This window comes from Rhodamnia argentea, chromosome 10, assembly GCF_020921035.1.
Source record: "Rhodamnia argentea isolate NSW1041297 chromosome 10, ASM2092103v1, whole genome shotgun sequence".
NCBI lineage: Eukaryota > Viridiplantae > Streptophyta > Magnoliopsida > Myrtales > Myrtaceae > Rhodamnia > Rhodamnia argentea.
The window spans coordinates 10,493,971-10,513,127 of record NC_063159.1 but is presented as its reverse complement, the minus strand read 5'-3'; the positions used below and the strand labels follow the sequence as shown (position 1 = coordinate 10,513,127).

General features: G+C 41.8%; 3 protein-coding genes and 1 pseudogene across 3 annotated transcripts; 3 read left to right on the top strand and 1 right to left on the bottom strand.

Annotated features, from left to right (window-relative positions):
* Window positions 1-735: 735 nt before the first annotated feature.
* LOC115742706 (U-box domain-containing protein 35-like) lies at window positions 736-6,605 on the top strand. The gene is made up of 10 exons (XM_030677148.2): window positions 736-1,054; window positions 1,597-1,835; window positions 1,922-2,043; window positions 2,129-2,250; window positions 2,649-2,848; window positions 3,265-3,572; window positions 3,815-3,916; window positions 4,291-4,719; window positions 4,994-5,743; window positions 6,161-6,605. The coding sequence occupies exons 2-10, from the start codon at window positions 1,634-1,636 to the stop codon at window positions 6,341-6,343; spliced, it is 2,418 nt and encodes an 805-aa protein (XP_030533008.1). The 5' UTR covers window positions 736-1,054; window positions 1,597-1,633; the 3' UTR covers window positions 6,344-6,605.
* A 1,218-nt stretch (window positions 6,606-7,823) lies between these two features.
* Window positions 7,824-9,684, bottom strand: LOC115742794 (annotated as a pseudogene).
* A 2,444-nt stretch (window positions 9,685-12,128) lies between these two features.
* Window positions 12,129-14,853, top strand: LOC115742810 (acid phosphatase 1). Its single transcript, XM_030677306.2, has 3 exons — window positions 12,129-12,783; window positions 13,142-13,351; window positions 14,447-14,853. Exons 1-3 carry the CDS (start codon window positions 12,380-12,382, stop codon window positions 14,622-14,624), a joined length of 792 nt encoding a protein of 263 aa, XP_030533166.1. The 5' UTR covers window positions 12,129-12,379; the 3' UTR covers window positions 14,625-14,853.
* A 1,339-nt stretch (window positions 14,854-16,192) lies between these two features.
* LOC115742809 (putative kinase-like protein TMKL1) lies at window positions 16,193-18,753 on the top strand. Its single transcript, XM_030677305.2, has 2 exons — window positions 16,193-16,991; window positions 17,703-18,753. The coding sequence occupies exons 1-2, from the start codon at window positions 16,490-16,492 to the stop codon at window positions 18,293-18,295; spliced, it is 1,095 nt and encodes a 364-aa protein (XP_030533165.1). The 5' UTR covers window positions 16,193-16,489; the 3' UTR covers window positions 18,296-18,753.
* Window positions 18,754-19,157: the final 404 nt, after the last annotated feature.

The window sequence follows — 19,157 nt, the reverse complement described above, 5'->3', positions numbered from 1 at the left end:
ATATTGGGATTTTTTTGTGATTTTTTTTTAAAGATAAAAGAGAGTAAAAGAAAGAGAAGAAGCTTCCATTACTCTTAAAGTGTATTTCCCCAATCAAGAAAAGGGAAGGCATCCCAACCCTTGCACGTGCCGCACGCCGGAATTTTTTTTTTTTGGTCGGAGCCGCACGACGGATTGACTTTGGTTCTTGTTCCCACCATGGATGCGACATCTTCCTTAAATAATATGGTAATACCAAGACATAATTGAGTCTTCGGATGGAAGGTAGCTTCCTGGGTAATGTGAAAGACCAGGGCAATTTGGCCATTAATTTATCTCGAATAAACCCAGATAAAATTAGAATTTAAACTATATGTAGTTGTTCTCGTCTCCCATAATTTAATGCTTTGAAAAATCGAAATATTTTATGCACAATATGTGCTTGGACCACTCATTCATAAGATTCCTCACGAGATTTTCTTTATGGTAAAGTGAGGCGACGGGTGTTTAATGAAATATTGATTTCGTTTGTCTACACAGATGTTCAATTGAATTTGTCGCATCACGTATGATCGAGGACCATCGTTGCCATTAGCGTCTACCGAGAACAAAGCGAGGGCCACCCCCCCCCACAAGAGAAAAAACAAAACGAGGAAAAATCGTAAGACGCGACGAGGAAAGCGAAACGAACAGAACAAACCAGTCCTTAAACAACGTGAACGAACTATAACATCACACAAGTTGCCTTCCGTTCAACGACCCCGAACTGGTTTATCCTCTTTCAATTAATGGAAAGTGAAGAGGAGGGTGTGATTTTCAGAAACGAGATATTTCCTTGCGGCTCGCTTTGTTTCTGTACAAACTAACATCACTCTGCGCGTTGCGCGTTCGTCCTTTCTCTGTGCATTTTCCGCGTCCAATCGTTGCCTCCCCTTGGTTCTGGTGCATCAAACTCAGCTCGGCGACGCCGAAAGGTTGTGATCTTTCGGATGTTTGGGAGAGAAGTCTTGATGGGTTTCTTCTTCCTGTCTCCGAGGACGTGCAAAGTTTGAAGCTTTGAAGTGGTGGATTGCTGGTATGTCTTCTTCTTCGTCAAATCTTGCTCTTGCGATTTCTCTGCAACTAATGTGTGCTTAGCTGTACTGTTTGCTTCCATTTTCGTGTGGCTTGTGGAATTCCAATTTGCTCTCTGAATTTTGTTTCTGCGCTCTCTCTCTCTCTCTCTCTCTCTCTCTCTCTCTTGCATATGGTATTTTGAGTCTATATGTCTCCGTTTATGGACTCATGAAGGATCATTTTCTGTTCTCTCTGAAAATTATGATACTCCAATCGCAGGGTTGGACTTGAATTATAGCTCAATTTTTCATTTTTCTTTATTTATGCTTTTTCGTTGTCTCTGTGTACTATTTTTGTCCCCTAGCAGAAACAATTCTAAGGGGCCATTATGATTACCTTTTCCCAAGGTTACTGAGGGTATGATTCGGTGCATAAAGAACAATATGAAAAGTGAATGATTTCTGAATTAGTTGAGTTAGTTGACTCATAGAGACCTTGTTATTCACCGGCCTTTTCTACAGTGGTTATGAGAGATTTTTGTTAATATCTATTTTTCCACAGAATTTTTGCTGTTCAGAAGAGACTAAGTATATGAGAAATGGCGGGGAATGAGATCACTCGACCACAAGGCCTGCTTGTGCTGCCATCTCCACCGCGGTTGATCGTAGCAATAGCCATCGATGGGAAGAGAAAGAGCAAGTATGTGGTCAGGTGGGCATTGGACAAGTTTGTTCCGCAGGGAGTGGTGCTGTTCAAGTTGCTACATGTCCGTCCAAGGATTACAGCCGTGCCTACACCGAGTAAGTCATATCAGTCCCTTTGAATTTTCCGGCCTCGTGGATTGGTAGAAAATTTAACATACAACCTTTTCGTTTTGCCATTACAGTGGGGAACTCCCTTCCTCTTTCAGAAGTTCGAGAAGATGTAGCGGCTGCTTATAAGAAGGAAATGGAGTGGCAGGCCAATGACATGCTCCTTCCTTACAAGAAAATGTGTTCTCAGAAAAAGGTTTGCATTTTTGGCTTCTTATGCGTTTCCTACTCCATAAATGTAGTGAGCAGGAATTTGATTCCCTTTTATTTCGCGATGACAGGCACAAGTTGACGTCGTGCTGATTGAATCTGATGATGTGGAGAATGCCATTGCGGAAGAGGTCCACAAATCTGCTATTAGTAAGCTTGTTATTGGAGCTGCTTCTCGTGGAATGTTCACGAGGTACTCCCTGCTTGATAAGGTTTTAATCGAGTAGATCAAATAGTAGTCTTATTTGTCATTCTTGAGATACGTGGATAACGACCAAAATTATGCTTTGATTTCAAATGTCACATCTCTTGTTTCTCTGAGATTAATAAAGTAGTAGTTAGCAAAAAAAGATGCATAAGGTAGTGAATTCGAAGTGGTTTGGTCTTAGAATAAAATTGTGAGTTATTCCTTTTCGTCAGATTTGTTGGATAAGTACCTTAATCAATCCTTTTGCTCATTATTTTCACAGTTCTCTGAATTATTAGCTGATCTGTTCCAAGCCATGCTGATTGCCCCTGATAGAGTCAATGTAATTGCATATCTACACAGACTGGAAAAGAGAAACTGAAAAGACAAGGTTATATTTGCAGGAAACTCAAGAAACATAATCTGTCTTCAAGAATTTCAGCTCGCACCCCAAGTTTCTGCACAGTATTTGCTGTTTCGAAAGGCAAATTATCTTCAATCCGCCCATCGGACTTGGAGTCCAACGCAAGCATTAAGGATGATAGCAGCGAGACAAGTTGCTCTGCCAGGAGTTCTACATCTTATACTTCCAGCTCACGAGGAGGTAAACTTTTAGGGGAACTACAATAACATCTCTCCAATGATGACATTATGAATTATGAAATGCAATTAGACAAAGGGCAAGGATTGCAGTGATAGGATAACATGTCTGATGAATTTCGCTTAATTGTACCGATGTAGACAGCCTTTTCTGTTTTCCCTTAATTCTTCTTTCTGCAGATAAAGTAGTTGCAAGACTTTATAAAGTGGGTAGAAAAATTTTCTGTTGGCAGACAATTGAAAATATCTCAATTGCCTCTGGCGTGACCTTGAACACCTTGACTTGCCCCATTTAGTGGGGGCGACAGCTCTGCTTCACAACAATTATTCATAATGAATAGAGTGCTTATTCACCAATATACATTATCTATCTTCCCACATTTTTTTCAATGTTGACTTCAGTCTTCTTTTGTGATGCAGACACCAGCTCGGTTACTTCACACTCTCATTGCCACTCTCCTTCCTTACCCATGCAACGTTTTCAAGCTCTGTCCACTATAAACCAATCCCTACTTAACACAGCCAAGCTTTCTACTCAGACTAACCATTCTAAATGCCAATCTGTGCAAATCAAAGAAGGTGATGAAACTGATAATGGTTCTGAGGTCAAAAGTACCATGAGGCGAACATCCAGTGTCCAAAGCTTGATAACACATGCACAATCTTGGATCTCTGATCAAGCATCCACCTCAGATGTGCTCACTGATTATGCTTCATCGGAAAGTCAGGTATCTCTTCCTTCTTTTTTCTCTGTTTCTACCTAAAGTTGATTTTGCGAGTTAATATGTTCAAAAGGCCTTCCCGTTCTATCAAGGATCATGCCTGGGTTTTGTAATTATTGCTACAAGAAGATTCTTTACCTTATGTAGTGATATGTCACCAATAGTATTTTGTCTTCTTTCCCAGCCAAAAGCAAGGTTTAAGCCAGGGAATTCTTTAATGTGTGAAAATAATCATCTTTGCATTGCAGGCTAATCTCAACTTTGAGCTGGAAAAGCTGAGAATTGAACTTAGACATGCTCGTGGAATGTATGCGATGGCCCAAGGTGAAACAATGGATGCTTCCCGAAAGGTGTACCCTCATCTTCCTTTTAACTGAGTTTCAAGCTATCTCGTTCTTTCATTATAAGGTTGTCTTTGATTTTTCAATCTATTGCAAGGGCCCAGACAAAAGATTAATCCGTGCTATTATCTTTTTTGACATCATTTTTGACTGACAGTGGTATTATCTGGTTTAGTGCATTATATTCAAAAACCTTTACAGCTGCTTTCTTGAATGCAATGCGAAACTGCTAGTATCCATTTAAATATGTGAATAGCGAAGTTCATAACAAAAGCCCAATCGCGGCCTGCGCTTTTGACTATGCTGCAGTCGCACAGTTGAATGTGAAAACTTTTCTTGTCCCCTGCTTTATCGGCTGTAACATGCCTTTTTGCCTTGCTTAGCTAAACAAGCTCAAGGACAGACAGATGGACGAAGCCATGAAATTGGAGGACATAAAATCCAAGGAACACAGAGCAGAAGAATTAGCTAGACAGGAGCAGGAAAAGTATCATGCTGCAAAAAAGGAAGCCGCATATGTGAAGGATTGTGCTGAAAGAGAGGCTTCCCAAAGGAAGGAGGCTGAGTTGAAGGCTTTGCATGATGTGAAAGAGAAGGAAAAGCTGGAGAATGCTCTTTTGGACCAGGCGCTGCAATATCAGATGTTTGCATGGGAAGAGATTGTTTCTGCTACATCATCATTCTCTGAAAGTCTCAAGATAGGAATGGGAGCTTATGGAACTGTCTATAAATGCAGTTTGCATCACACAAATGTGGCAGTCAAAGTTCTTCACTCGAAAGACAGTCACAAGTCAAAACAATATCAGCAGGAGGTATGAAGTTGATGCATAGTCCGAAGCAATACTCATTTGTCGACATGCTTTGGTCTAGTAATTATGTTTCAGTTTTGCAGCATTAGTTTTTCCCATCTGTTAGAAAGTGGACTTAATAGTTCTCTTTTCTCTTCTAAATCTACTTCTCTCCACAGTAAGGATTACTGTTTTTTTCTTTGCTTTTTTACATCAAATGGCAATGATTTCATAGTGTAATATTGCTATGTACAGACCAAAATTGCTTATAGTTATTTTCAATTTTTTTCAAATGCAGATAGATATATTGAGCAAAGTGCGTCATCCACACTTGCTTCTTCTCATTGGTGCATGTCCAGATCATGGTTGCTTAATTTATGAGTACATGGAGAATGGTAGCCTGGAAGAGAGGCTTCTTCACAGAAACCACATGCCGCCAATTCCATGGGTTGCGAGATTCCGAATTGCGTGGGAAGTGGCATCTGCTCTGGTATTTCTCCACAACTCAAAGCCGAAGCCAATAGTTCATCGAGATCTAAAGCCAGCAAATATATTGCTTGACCATAACGATGTGAGCAAGATTGGAGATGTTGGTCTTTCGACCATGCTCAATGATGACCCCACTATATCCACCACATACAATGATACAGGTCCTGTGGGGACACTTTGTTATATGGATCCGGAGTACCAAAGGACTGGGAAGATTTCTCCAAAGTCCGATGTTTATGCTTTCGGGATAGTGATATTGCAGTTGCTGACTGCAAAACCAGCAATAGCATTGACTCATTCTGTGGAAAGAGCAATAGAGGAAGGATCTTTGGTTGAGATCTTGGATGAAGAGGCTGGCGATTGGCCGCTTGAAGAGACGAGAGAATTGGCCATGCTGGGTCTCAGCTGTGCTGAACTTCGGAGAAGAGACAGACCCGACTTGAAAGATGAAGTGCTTCCAAAGCTGGAGAAACTGAAAGAGACTGCTCACGAGGCCAGAGATGCTGCCTCCAATGTCAAAATGTCGCCTCCAAGTCATTTTGTCTGCCCAATACTTAAGGTTAGCTCTTCTCTCCTTAGTATCTTCGTTGAAGGCAATAAGCGTGTGGAAGATAGAATGACCTCTTCAAGCATCCCCCACCCCAACCCTGGTCCTATTTTTCTTTTCATTGAGCTGAGATGTCCATATTTATCGAGGTAAAATAATTGCATTGCACTCGCCAAGAGCCATCAAAATAGAGAAGTTTAGGAAGTTGTTGATTTGGAGAATTTAGCATAGGTTTAGGAAATTAGGGGGTGTTCCCGTTTTAGTATATCTTACTGTTCTTAAGGAAAAAAAAGGAAGAGAGTGAAAAGATGACTAACGAGTGATGAGACGGTTTTCAAAGCACGACTGTTACAAAAGCTAGATCTGTCATTGTATTTTCACCACATCTGAGAGAAACTGTCGGTCTGAAATTGCTGTCTCCTTTCACAGGATGTCATGGCCGACCCACATGTTGCTGCGGATGGATACACTTATGACCGCAGGGCAATCGAGAAATGGCTCGAAGAGAAAGACAAATCCCCGATGACTAACTTGCTGCTGCCACATAAGAATCTGTTACCGAACTACACTCTCTTATCTGCTATAATGGAGTGGAAGTCTAGGGTGCCGTAGTCGGGGAGATGGAAGTAGATGGCGCAGTTTTTCGAGTTATGGTTCGAGAATTTTGGTTTTACTGGATATAAAGATCTGGCCTCGTGTAATTAGTCAGGTGGGCAATTAGGAATAGGACCACGTGCAGCCAAAAGTCTCAGTTGCTTCCATAAGATAAAAAGAAAACGAGACTTCTTCAGCGGCATGTCATTAGCATTGTACATCTTCTTACTTGCAGTTACTGTCTGGTAATCGATGGAATGTATGTCATCCTTCTTTATTACATTGACGTGCCTCCTGGCCACAAGACATTATACGCTCACATGTCCTAGTCCAGGACTCATGTCGTCGTTGTTTGCCGGAGGTGAACTTTAGGAAGCTACAGAAAAGTCAGTACTTCACCGGTTATGGAATATTTCTCTCTGCAGGCCGGCCGACAAACCAACCGGAGGAGGTGACTCACAAGTCACGAGAACGAGATGTTCTGGCTTCAAATTCTTAGGGCTTGTGAAGACAAACCTCCAGGCCGTGAATGTGATGTCTGTTTTTGTTTCCATGGTATTATACGAAATTACGAACCCAAAAGATAATTTACGAAATAAAAAGGTATCCTGCTAACATAATGAATGTTACTGCAAAAACGAAAATGTAATTGTGGATTGACGTAACACAACTTTTGATGAATTACAAGGAGTTGCGCGAGTCATGCGATTTGAGTAATCGTCAAATTAAACAAGACTGCTACAATGATTGTACTTCAGGGTTGCTATATTTAATCCTAGGATAGAGACAATACTTTGTTATTACGAAAGAGCTTTTTCGTGAAGATATAATCATGATTGTTATTTTAAGGGAAAAATTACCAAAAATTCATAAATTCATTATTCAATTCTAAACATTTTTCATTTGGCCAATTTAGTCCTAATCTTTTTGACAATCAGCTAATGTAGTCCATCTGGATAATTTGGACCAAAAATCATTGACATTGATACTGCCTTTATTATGTGGCACTACCAACGCTAACGTGGACAATTTTTACAAATTTTTTTGTCAAGTTTTAACTAAATTTTTTTTTATTGGGCCCTCACTGGCCACTGGACGAGGGCTCCCAAGTCCTCATTGGTCTCTGGTGCCGGTCACGCTTTGGGCCCTCATCGGTTGCGAGCGAGGCTATCCTCGCCTAGATCCGACGAGGTCGACCCTCGCCTATGGCCAACTCAAGCGTATGATTTATACAATGTTGAAAGCCGAGAGATTTTTGTTGTCTCCGTTAAAGATTAGGTTATTTGTATGAGATGGAAAATAGTTCGGAGCTTTGGTGGCATTATCCTTTAGTTCAATTAGTACTGTCATTTCGACAAAAAAAAAAAAAAAATCAGTACTATCACGCATTCATTCAATCGTATGACAAGAGTAACGTGTCTCCTAATCCAATCACAATAGCTAACCATAAGCGGACCATAAACACCCCATAGTTTCCACGATTAGCATGATTCATTAATCACCCAGAAGAATTTTGAGTCAGCTCAGCCACAAACAACCGAACATTCCGGTCCGATGAGCCGCCATGGCCCACTGCTTTCTGAGCAACCTCTTTCAACGATGCTGTGTCGTTCCTAAACTCCTCAGACCGAGGGCCGGCAAGGGTGGCTTCAGTACATTTATGCAGTTCTGGAACGGATCTTGGCCTGATCCCTAATCTTGAACACATCCTCTATGAGCTTCGCATTCATCGGCAGGTCGGTCCACTGCAGATAGGCTATCAATGGCACGCCCTAGCATACGGTTTCGAGGATCGATCGAGTTCCGTCCGCGGTGAGTGACGAAGCCAGCAACGGCCGGGTGAGATAAGACACTTGGCTGTGGACACCATGGCACCACCAGACCTTGGTCTTTTGTTTCTTCTTGAAACCCTTGCGGAACTTGTCCTTCCCCATCTTTCGAAGGCCACTCCGGAGGCTTCACGACCCATGGAAATGGATGCTTAGCGTTCTTTAAATCTGTTGATAGAAAAAAAATCTTAAGATACCACATTAATTCGTTTATAAGCATGCATGCATAACAATTAACTGGAATATTGCTTGGTTGATAAACCGGGATTTTCTTTGTTTCCCCCTCATATGGAAATAACTAATAGCATTTGTCATACGATATATTAACCACACTTACGGAAAACTTTCCATTGATTGATCATTTTTCTCCAGAGTATCTATTTACCAATTACACTTTAGAGCATGATCGTCAGGACTAGTTTAGTATAATTTGTTTAACTAATGCCACAGAGTCGTGTACCTTCTAAAGACACTGAAGTTGAACAGTTAAACATGTTGATGATATTCGATACTTGATAAGAGTTTGTCACATCACTTGACATGCTAATTTCAGAAATTGGTCTTTGATTACCTAGTATTATCCAACGAGTCTATGCAATGACTTTTTAATATGCTTTTGCGGGACAACTTTCCACCCACAGGCAATCGAGATTCTCAAACCTGTGGCTACGTTCTTCATTAGCTCAGCCGGAAGGACAAGAATGCTACCAAACGGCACGTAAATCACTGAGGATTGTCTTCGTCGATCCAACCACTCGATACACCTCTCGTTGGACCTCCTCATCTCAACACCATCATCATCATCTTCTTGGTCTCGACCAAGCATCGATGGATGAACCAGCGGACCAACTGGTCGTATCGGACACAACTCGGACATGGTGCCTATAACATCTCTTTCAAGCTCGCAGAATGAATTTGCCAACACCCACTTGAACTTGTTCATGTTTAGGGCCAGAAACGACTCGTACAACGGCTTCTCAACGCGGCTGAAAGGGTTGTTCGAAAGCACAAAAGATGGAAGGTCTTGCGCTTCTGGGGGGTTCCCGTCATGTTGTTTGATCAGGATCGAGTGATTAGCGGGCCCAAACTTGGCCAGGGACTCCATGTAACGGTCAAGGTAGATCCTCCGGTCAAAGTCGATGCTGAGGCCGTCCGCGTAGTGAAGAAGCTCTATCCCGGAGGTGGAATCGGCAGAGGCTGAGGAGGATTTTAGCATGCGGTCGCGAGCTATTTCGGTTGTGGCGAGGTTCACGATAACGCCCGTGGAGAGTAGCTTGGTGCCTAGCCTGAGCATGGGGTTCATGTGGCCTTGAGATGCGATTGCAACCATTAGAACATGGTGTTGCTTCTGTGTCTCATCCATCAAAGCCACGAACACAACAATCACACAAAGGACAGAGACAGACAAACGAGAGAGTTTATTGTGTGAAACGAGCATGTGCACGTAAGGCTACTATTTATATTGCATGGCGTAGGAGATAAAACCGCACGAAATGACGCAATTGAATCAATTTGAACTATAGAAGAGAACATAAACATCAGCAAATGTGCGTCGTATTAGGTGAATCTTGTGTGTTTAGAAAAAGATAGCCTGATGAGAGAGATTTCGTATTTATATTTCATTCAACCTGCTCCCATGTCCCATTTACGGATCGATTGAAGTTTGTATGTAGACAAAATCTTTTGCAGTTATTGCATCATACATTGGTATGAGGGCATTATCGTTATTTCGTTTATAGATGCTACGTAATTTCCTTGATCATGAGTGTTAAAAAAGTTAATCCATTTGTTGTCCAAATGTTTCTTAACATCCTGCTAAACTATTTCTTACAGTGAACTAGTTAGACACGTAACAAAAGCCGCAAGCTTCTTTTAAGCTTCCAATTTTAAGTAACAAAAGCTACTTAAGTAGCAATTCCTTTAGCCTTACCAACTTTTCCTGTCGTCTTGCTTTTTGTCCTTCCTATGGCTTCTTTTCCCACCCTCCACCAATTTTAATTGATTCTAGCCATGCCGTATGAATTGTGAATCTCGAATCATTGATCCAAGAATCTACATGCCACAAAATAAAATAATAATATAAAACACACGTATAGATCGAACACGTGAGGACAAAAAGGGTTTTGCCTATATTTATTACATAAACCTTATGCAAAAAAGGAATTAATGTCATTCTACTTTAAAAAAGAAAGTAATTTCTTATGGATTGGAGGGAAAATTGTTTAAAAAGTTATAAATTTTTTTGCACTTTTACCAATTCAGTCCTAAATATTTTCACCTTTTGTCAATTCAGTTTCATTGGCTGGAAATCGCTGAATTGAACGAAGGCGGTCCTACATGGCATCGATATGGATAATTTATAATAATATTTCGTATTTTTTTTTTATATTTTTCCTTGTTCTTTATTTTTTTCCCTCCGGCCTCGACCTCCGCTTGTGTTAGACAAGGGATGACCTCGGCAAGGGTCGCAATGCTCTTCTAGTTCTGCCAAGGGCCTAGTCGGGGGCCAGGCCGATGAGTCAATCCATTTTGGGAAAGCCCTTCCTTCAAAAATTTTATTAAAGAAGCCTAGGACGGCTTTGCTCTTTATAGTGCTACACTACAAACTTTCATATAAAAAATCTTAGACTCTTTGATTCACATTTCATTTCGTTTGATGTGTTTGAAAAAAAATTAAATAAAGATATGAAATGCTTTCGTTTTCTTAAATAAAAATTTGACATGAACTTTATTTTAAATAGAAGCATGAGTTGGATACTTTTTTGAATAAGAATTTGAAGTACAAAGGCGTTATACGCCCAGGCATTGATACCTATATTTATTACATAAACCTTATGCAAAAAGGAATTAATGTCATTCTACTTTAAAAAGAAAGTAATATCTTATAGATTGGAGGGAAAATTATTAAAAAAGTTTTAAAATTTTTGCACTTTTATCAATTCAATCATAAACCTTTTCACATTTTATCAATTGAGTTTCAAATTAGAGGGAAATAGCTAAATTCAACGACGCCCGTCCTACATGGCATTGTCGGTGTTGATGTGGATATTTATAATAATATTTCATATTTTTTTAAATTTGTTTTTTTTTTCCTTTTTTTTTTTCCTCCGATCTTGACCTCCGCCTACATTAGGCAAGGGATGAACTTGACAAGGGTCGCGGCACTCTTCTAGTTCATGTAAGGGCCTGGTCGGGGGCTAGGCCGATGAGTCAATCCCTTTGGGAAAGCCCTTCCTTAAATTTTTTTTATTAAAGATGCTTGGGAGGGCTCTACTCTTTATAATGCTACACTACAAAACTTTCATATAAAAAATCTTAGACTCTTCGATTCACATTTCATTTCATTCCCGATGGTTTTAACCGGTTCATGACATTAATGGGTATCAATGTCCGGGCATATAACGCCATTTTACTTCATGCTCTTATTTAAAATAGTATCCACTTTAAGCTTCTAATTAAAATAAAATTCATGTCAGATTTTTATTTAAGAAAATGAAAGCATTTCGTATCTTTATTTAAAATTTTTTCAAAATTTGATGGCCAATTCCACTTGACTAACCTAAGCCCGACCCATTCAAACGTCGGACAAAGCAAACCGTGTTTCTTAAAACGATTTCCAAAAGGCAACCTCAACTGGTCGTTTCAACCGTCCAAACTTAGCACGCGTGGGCATATTCCACGGTCTCTCATCTCATCCCCCGGGGAATATTATATATAGGAACTTTCGACGTTCGTGGTCGTTTATCTTTTAAAATATAACTGAAAAATCACCAACAATTTCTGATTTTCGCTTTTAAAAAAATCACTTTCTCCTGGCTTCCGTCCTTCCGTCCGTCCTTGGACACATCATTCATCAGAAGCAACCACTCACGTGTTGCCACATCGGAAATTCACTCCCGCTGGACAGGAATCTTTTCCACGTCATCGCCTTCCCTCTCCTCCTCCGACTTGCCTTTTTTCAATGTCGAGCTGCAAATTCGGCCATCTCTCTCTCTCTCTCTCTCTCTCTCTCTCTCTGCCGTTTGCTTAATCCACACTCAACTCATTAGTCTCCTCTGATACCCAAACGGGGCATTCGCTCTTTTCTTTGGGCTTTCCCTACAAGAAACGCACATCTTCCTTCACATACCATCTTTGAGGCAGAGACCCAGATTGTCCTTTCGCATATCCCTCGTTCAAAGCCTCGTCCTTTCCACAAGTTCCTGTGAATTCTCCCATACCCATTATGCTTTCCTGGAGACTTTTCCTCCTCTTCCCTCTTCTTTCTCTCTCTTTCTCCGAAGAAACTCCCGCTTCTCACGTGCTTCCTCGCCCTTTGATCATCGAATACCCCGCGAGCGCGAAGGAGCTCGACGGAGAACAGGTCAGGTTGCAGTGTGATAGCTGGAGATTCGCTGTCGAGGCCAACAATGTCAATCCGTGGAAGACGATTCCGCAGGAGTGCGCGGATTATGTGAGGGCCTACCTGACGGGCAAAGCGTACGGCTTCGATCTCGATAAGGTGTCGAACGAGGCTGGAATCTACGCGGGCAGCGTGGAATTGAGTGGGGACGGGAAGGATGCGTGGATTTTCGACATTGACGAGACTCTGCTCTCCAATCTGCCTTACTACGCCGAGCACGGTTTCGGGTAACACTTTCGTCTCTGTTCTTTGCCCTTTTGTCCCCGATTCTATTAAATAATGCGGAATAATGATTACATTCATTTGCTTTCGACGAAAATGTTTGTGCCTTTCGTACGAAATACTTGCATTCAAGTGTAAATTGAATATTGAGGAGGTCTAGACCAGATTCCAGAGGCCAATAGGGTTGCATAATCGGAGTTCAACGCAGTTTCTATTCAAAAATAGAGAGCTAAACTTTGAAATAAAAAAGCTAGTGTCTTTTTGCATCTGGCGTACTATTCATCCTTGAAAATGTTTTCTTGTTTCCTGCTGAGAAGTGATTGATTCCTGATTGTGATTGTTAGTGGGAACTTGAACTTGTAGCTTGGAGGTGTTTGATCCGGTCGAGTTTGACAAGTGGGTTGACAAGGCGGAGGCCCCAGTGATACAGCCAAGTCTGAAGCTCTATGAGCAAGTGTTGGGCTTGGGTTTCAAGGTCTTCCTGCTCACTGGGCGTAGTGAAAAGCAAAGAAGTGTCACTGTTGAAAACCTGATCGATGCTGGGTTTCAGAATTGGGACAAGCTCATATTGAGGTTGGTAATATCTTCTTCTTCTCTAATGAATACTTTGACTACTGTAGTTTCATTTATGTTATTTTTCTGAAGGCAGCTACCCATTGTGCATTTATGAGAGTATATTTCTAGGTATTTTGTGCAATCGTAAATCAAGGAGAGATCCATGGAATTATGGCTTTTCCTGTAGTTGTGTGCCTTATATCTCATATGTTCAGTCTGCTCGTTATATGTTGTGTTTGGATCATTGTTGTCTATGCTATCTCTTCTTGAAGGACATGATTGCATTCATGCACACATTGGCTGTCGAGCTGCTTTTCATTCTCTAGGATTGTGATTGGACTTGTCGATAACTTGATATAGTCTTCTTAGCAATAGAAACATGCGTAGGTTCGTGCATCTGTTTCTTGCTAATTATCGATTGGTTTCCACAAACTTCTGATTACCTCTTCCTTCTGGTGGTGGATCTGCATCCAGGCAATGACTTTTTAATTACTAGTTTTGAGCGGTGAAAATAACAAACGAGTGGCTTAAGGCATAGCATTTATTTGATTATCATCAGATCCAGTGCCACTATAGAATTTATTTTATACATTCATTGTTGTATGGATTGCACATGGATGAATTCGGTTATACAACTATTTGTAAGTACATGCTTCTAGAAAAATTTTATACTGGCAGTGGGCCTAATAGTAATTCCAATTTAATCTAGTTTCACTTATGGAAAGTAGTGTATCATGCTGATAATCCAGCTCTGTGAAATGTGCGAGGTGTGGACTATTGCTTGTGTGGATATGGCTTATGGAGAATGAGCTTACTTTACACTTCAGGAAATCTAGCAACCATCATCTCGGTTCAATGGTTTGAGCAGTTGTCTAATTGTGGATCCGTGATAACATAGGAGATTCTTCTATAATTTGTTGGGTTTCCACTTGTGTCTCAGAAATTGTCTGTTTCTTTAGAAACTGTTCTGCAAGTATCCATGATGCATCTTTGTTGCCTTTTTCTTTTGATTTGGGCTTTGAACTCTAGCTTGACATCCTTTATTACTTTGCTCTGTAAACGTCGAGCTGAAGTTGTCCATGCTAAATCATCATTTTGCCCAAATTGATGCAGAGCAACTGATGATCACGCCAAACGAGCAGTGGTGTACAAGTCGGAGAGGAGGGATGAAATGGTGAGGGAGGGATACAGGATTCTTGGGAACTCTGGAGACCAATGGAGTGATCTACTGGGTTCCTCTATGTCGATTCGCTCCTTCAAGCTTCCAAATCCCATGTACTACATTCCCTAACTGTGGTTGCTCTTTACATTCTAATGATGGTGGAAGCAATCAAGCATGTTAATCTACTTCAGCCAATTGGCTTATTCCATGTAAATGCAACAAACAGATCGTAGTCACTTTCCTATGCCAAGCACTGTGCATCCTGAGCTCTGAAGTTCTGTTAAAGCCAACAAATACAAGACTGATGTACCAGTACAGCTTCTGTCAAATATTCTTACAGCACAATCAGCTTAAATTACAGATTATTTTAATATATTGAAAATGTGAATGTCGACAAAATGAAAGTTCTATTCGTCAAAAATCATCTTTTTATGCGGGCTCTGTATTTGGTCCGACAAAGCTCGAGAGAATGTGTCCCGTTCAGAGCACGAGGTTCAGAGCATGGACCGAGGCCTCTTCTACTACAACAGTAGACGCTAAAAGAAGAGAGAGTTTTGACTTTTCCACGGTCCATGTTCGCACTCTTGCTTATTATGGTTGGCGCTAATGTCGAGGAGACCCGCATGGATGCATTGTCATACTTGTTCTCATTCGAGACGTGCGCATGCAATTTTGAATGTGGTACATATGATCTTGTTAAACTGGAGTTGAAGATTTGGATCTGGGTTGTAATGACCCCGTGATTAAGATTAGAAACCTACATTTCCTAAACATTGATTCAGCCATTTTGTCTTGTTTCCAGCACTTTGGGCTTGGACAATGTACTGAAGTTGATGCGGCACATCGTACAATTTCTTTCTTTGGCAAATTTGTCCGGATTCAATTCGTAGCTGGGAAGTCTAGGCCGTCCCCCTCGAGGCGATCATTTCCAACGCAACCCAAGAAAGAAATTGGCGGCGCAAATAAATGAGCTGTTCGTAGGGCCCACATTGGGAGCAATTATGGGGACTGTAATTGGGCCTTTTCCCAGTCCAGCATGATCCCATTTGTGGGCCTCCACGTGGGCGGTCATAAAGTTGTGGCCCACTTTCCTTCCCCCATCTGAAAAAGGGCAACCTCAAAGGCTTCGAGAAGGGTGAGAGAAGTTTAAATCACTGACCGTCATTACTCCTGCCTCTCTCTCTCTCTCTCTCTCTCTCTCTCGAGCTATCTCCTCTGCTTCTTTCTCTTCTTCTTCTTCTTCTTCCTCCTTTTTTTTAGTTTGTTGTAGTGAACAGTATTAAGGCTTAAGCTATTTAAGGCGTCTTTCTCTTGAAAAAGTAGGATTACTCGGTGGAATATCATGATCAGAACCACCACGTGGCGCCCCTGAGAGAGAGCTCTTGAAATTAGAAGGTGACCAATTATTGTCATTACAGTTATGGGGGTGGAACAGGGCATGAGGTTGTTGGCCAGGCACTTGACGGGCATGTGTATGTGAAACAAAAGGTCCGGTCCGAGTTTTCTCTTCTTCACCCCCGAAATTCCATTTGCATTCTTGGCCTGAGAGGCTTTTGACCAATGCGAGAGTTATTATTGGTTTTAGGGCAGAGCGGAGAAGAGAAGAAACAGTGTGAAACACAGCAGCTGGAGATCTGTCATGGCCAAAGAAAAAGAAGCAGAGGTCTCTGTGTTTCTTTTTGTTCTGTCTCTTGCTAGTGGGTTGAGGTCCTTTTTGGTTGCCATGTCTTGTCTGAGAATGGAAGCAGCTATCTTGGGTTCTACAATCCCACACAAAGTTCTTTTCCACCTTCGTCTTTTTGTCTCCACCCATCTCTAGATTCTCTCTCTCTCTCTCTCTCCATTCCAGTTCCTGTTTTCTCAGCAGATCCAGAAACGTTTTTCCAGTCCTAGCAACTCCCAACCCGCAAATCACGCACAAAGGCCATTAGCATCGACTCAAAAGCTTTGACTTTTTTGCTTCACAGGAATACCCATCCACATCGTCCCATGAAATGAACCCCAACCACTTCCTCACCCTCATTCTCGCGCTAACCGCCGCTGCTCTCCTCATCATCCTCTCGCTTTCCGTCTGCATTTATCACAAAGTATCGTCGAGACACAGAAACACCGCCGACGTCGAGACCTCGAATCAGAAAAGCGCAGACTTGGGTCGCGAGTCGTCGTGCTCGTCGGAAGACCTGATCACGTTCCAAGGAGGCGAGGGCCTGACGATATGCGACATCTTGGAAGCCCCGGGCGAAGTGATCGGGAAATCGAGCTACGGCACTCTGTACAAGGCGATGTTGCAGAGGAGCAACTCCGTGAAGCTGCTGAGGTTCCTGAGGCCGGCCTGTGCCGTGAGGAGCGACGAATTCGGCGACGCGGTTCGCTGTTTGGGGAGAGTTAGGAGCCCTAATTTGGTGCCCCTTTTGGGGTTTTACGGAGGTCCCAGAGGCGAGAAGCTTCTCGTTCATCCTTTCTACAGGCGCGGGAATTTAGCAGATTTCGTCCGAGGTATTTAACTTCATTTTCTCTCCGACTTTCCATTTTCCTCTTTCTCTAGCTTTGTTTGGTTGGTGAGAAAATGCATGAAAAGTAAGAGCAAAGTTCCTCTCTCTCTCTCACCCGCATTCCCTCGGGTTTCTGGGTGACCATTCTGAAAGGTTGCTGGGCTTTCTTCATGAAGACTTCTTGAGATCAAGTGTTCAATCAACAAGAAAATGGACTTCAGTCGAATAATGGCAAAAAAAAAAAAATTGGAACTTTTTCTTGTGTAGTGGTCCCGGAAAGTGTTCATTGATCAATCCCTGTGGATTTGTCTTGCATAGGTTAGCCGTGTCTGGATGGTTGATCCGCCGTGTCATGTAGCGACACTGCAGGTTTTGCTTTTCCCGTTTGACACGTTGTTGCCTTCCCTTCAAGGGATTTGGTTCTGCACGTACGGTCCCATCTGTCGAGAAAATCTAATTCCAGATTGAATTATTCAGTTGGGTGATTGATTTGCTGCTTTGCTTTTGAACGAGGCCTTTGCACTCAAAAGAGAAGCTGTTACACTCTTAGTTTTAATGGAATGTTTCAAAGTATAGACAGACAATCTATAGTATTAGCTTTCTTAAAGTTGGATGTTGACAATTTGAGTGCTTACAGCTTGTTTTCTCCATGTTGGTTAGCTTTTGATTCCTGAACGTTTGTATTGAGTTGAAGCAATTTATGTTGATATGGCAGATGCAAATGTTGGGTCTCGCAATTGGGGAGTCATTTATGGAATTTCTGTTGGCTTAGCCAGAGGACTGGATCATCTTCATACAGGTTCTCAAAGACCCATGATCCACGGAAATCTGAAGTCCAAGAACATACTTTTAGATCGAAACAACCGACCATACATCTCCGATTATGGCCTCCATATACTCCTTGATCCAGCAACTGGTCAACAAATGCTCGAAATCTCAGCAGCGGAGGGATACAAAGCTCCTGAGCTTATCAAAATGAGAGATGCTAGTGAAGAAACTGATATATACAGTCTTGGGGTCATCTTTCTTGAACTAATTACAGGGAAAAGCCCGATAAATGAGAAAGCATCCCCTGATGAAGAATTACATCTCCCAAACTATCTTAGAAGGGCAGTCCTGGATCATAGGATCTCAGAACTATACCATCCAGACATCCTACTCATAGACAGCTGTGGTGAAATCAGCGCAGTCACAGAGGAACACATTCTCAAATTTTTTCAACTGGCTATGGCGTGTTGTTCTCCATCTCCTTCTTTAAGGCCGAATACGAGGCAAGTCCTGAAGAAACTCGAAGAAATCGGGAAGTAGTTGTTTGAAAGAAGTCGATCCCCCTGAACACAAAATGTTGACGTGCCTCTGATTGAAGCTGGATTGGATGTTATCAGGAATACTTTTTCCTGAATCTAGCATGCGAATGACTCCACTTTTAAGTAGCAGTGATGAGTTTGAAGACATTGACATTACTACACTTTTTAAATGGGTATCGCCAGGAAGCGATTAGTGCTGATGAACACTGAAGAAATTGGAGATATCTATCGTTGATAGCGTGGTAAATCGGCACAGAGGATCGTTACCTCGGTCTGATGTGGGTGGGATGTCCATGGTTAGGTGTTTCAGCGGTTCATTTTGAGTTATAACTGTTCTGGGATTGGTGATTCTTCCGCTAATTCTGTCGTGCTTTGGCGGTGGAAGAGCTGCAGCGGGTTATACTTTACTGTTGTGATTACAGATACAGGATATTCAGTATGTCATGCATTTTCTTTTCACTAATACTGCTCTCTCTCTCTCTGTCTCTCTCTCTCGGTATGAGAGAGGTCGTTGGGGGGTGCGGGTCACCTTTATTTTCATGAGCCCGGTCTTATCCGGATCCATAGTGATGGGCGGTATAGAATAGACACTTGTACAGTCGCGACAATTGGCGTCGTTGAACGGCCTATGAGCCAGGCCTTAATTTGTCTAAAACCAATCAGATATAATGGTTCAATCAATAGGATCGAGACCGGACAGCTAAGGTAGGTTAGGTAGATCAATGAACACCAGAGCCCATTAGCCATTGCCAGAATTTATGAGTACTTATTGTCATGATGCGTGTATGCAAACGGTCTTTCCTTATTTTGTCATTTTGATACCGTCAACGTTACCATTTCATGTTTGACTTTCCAATCTGCAT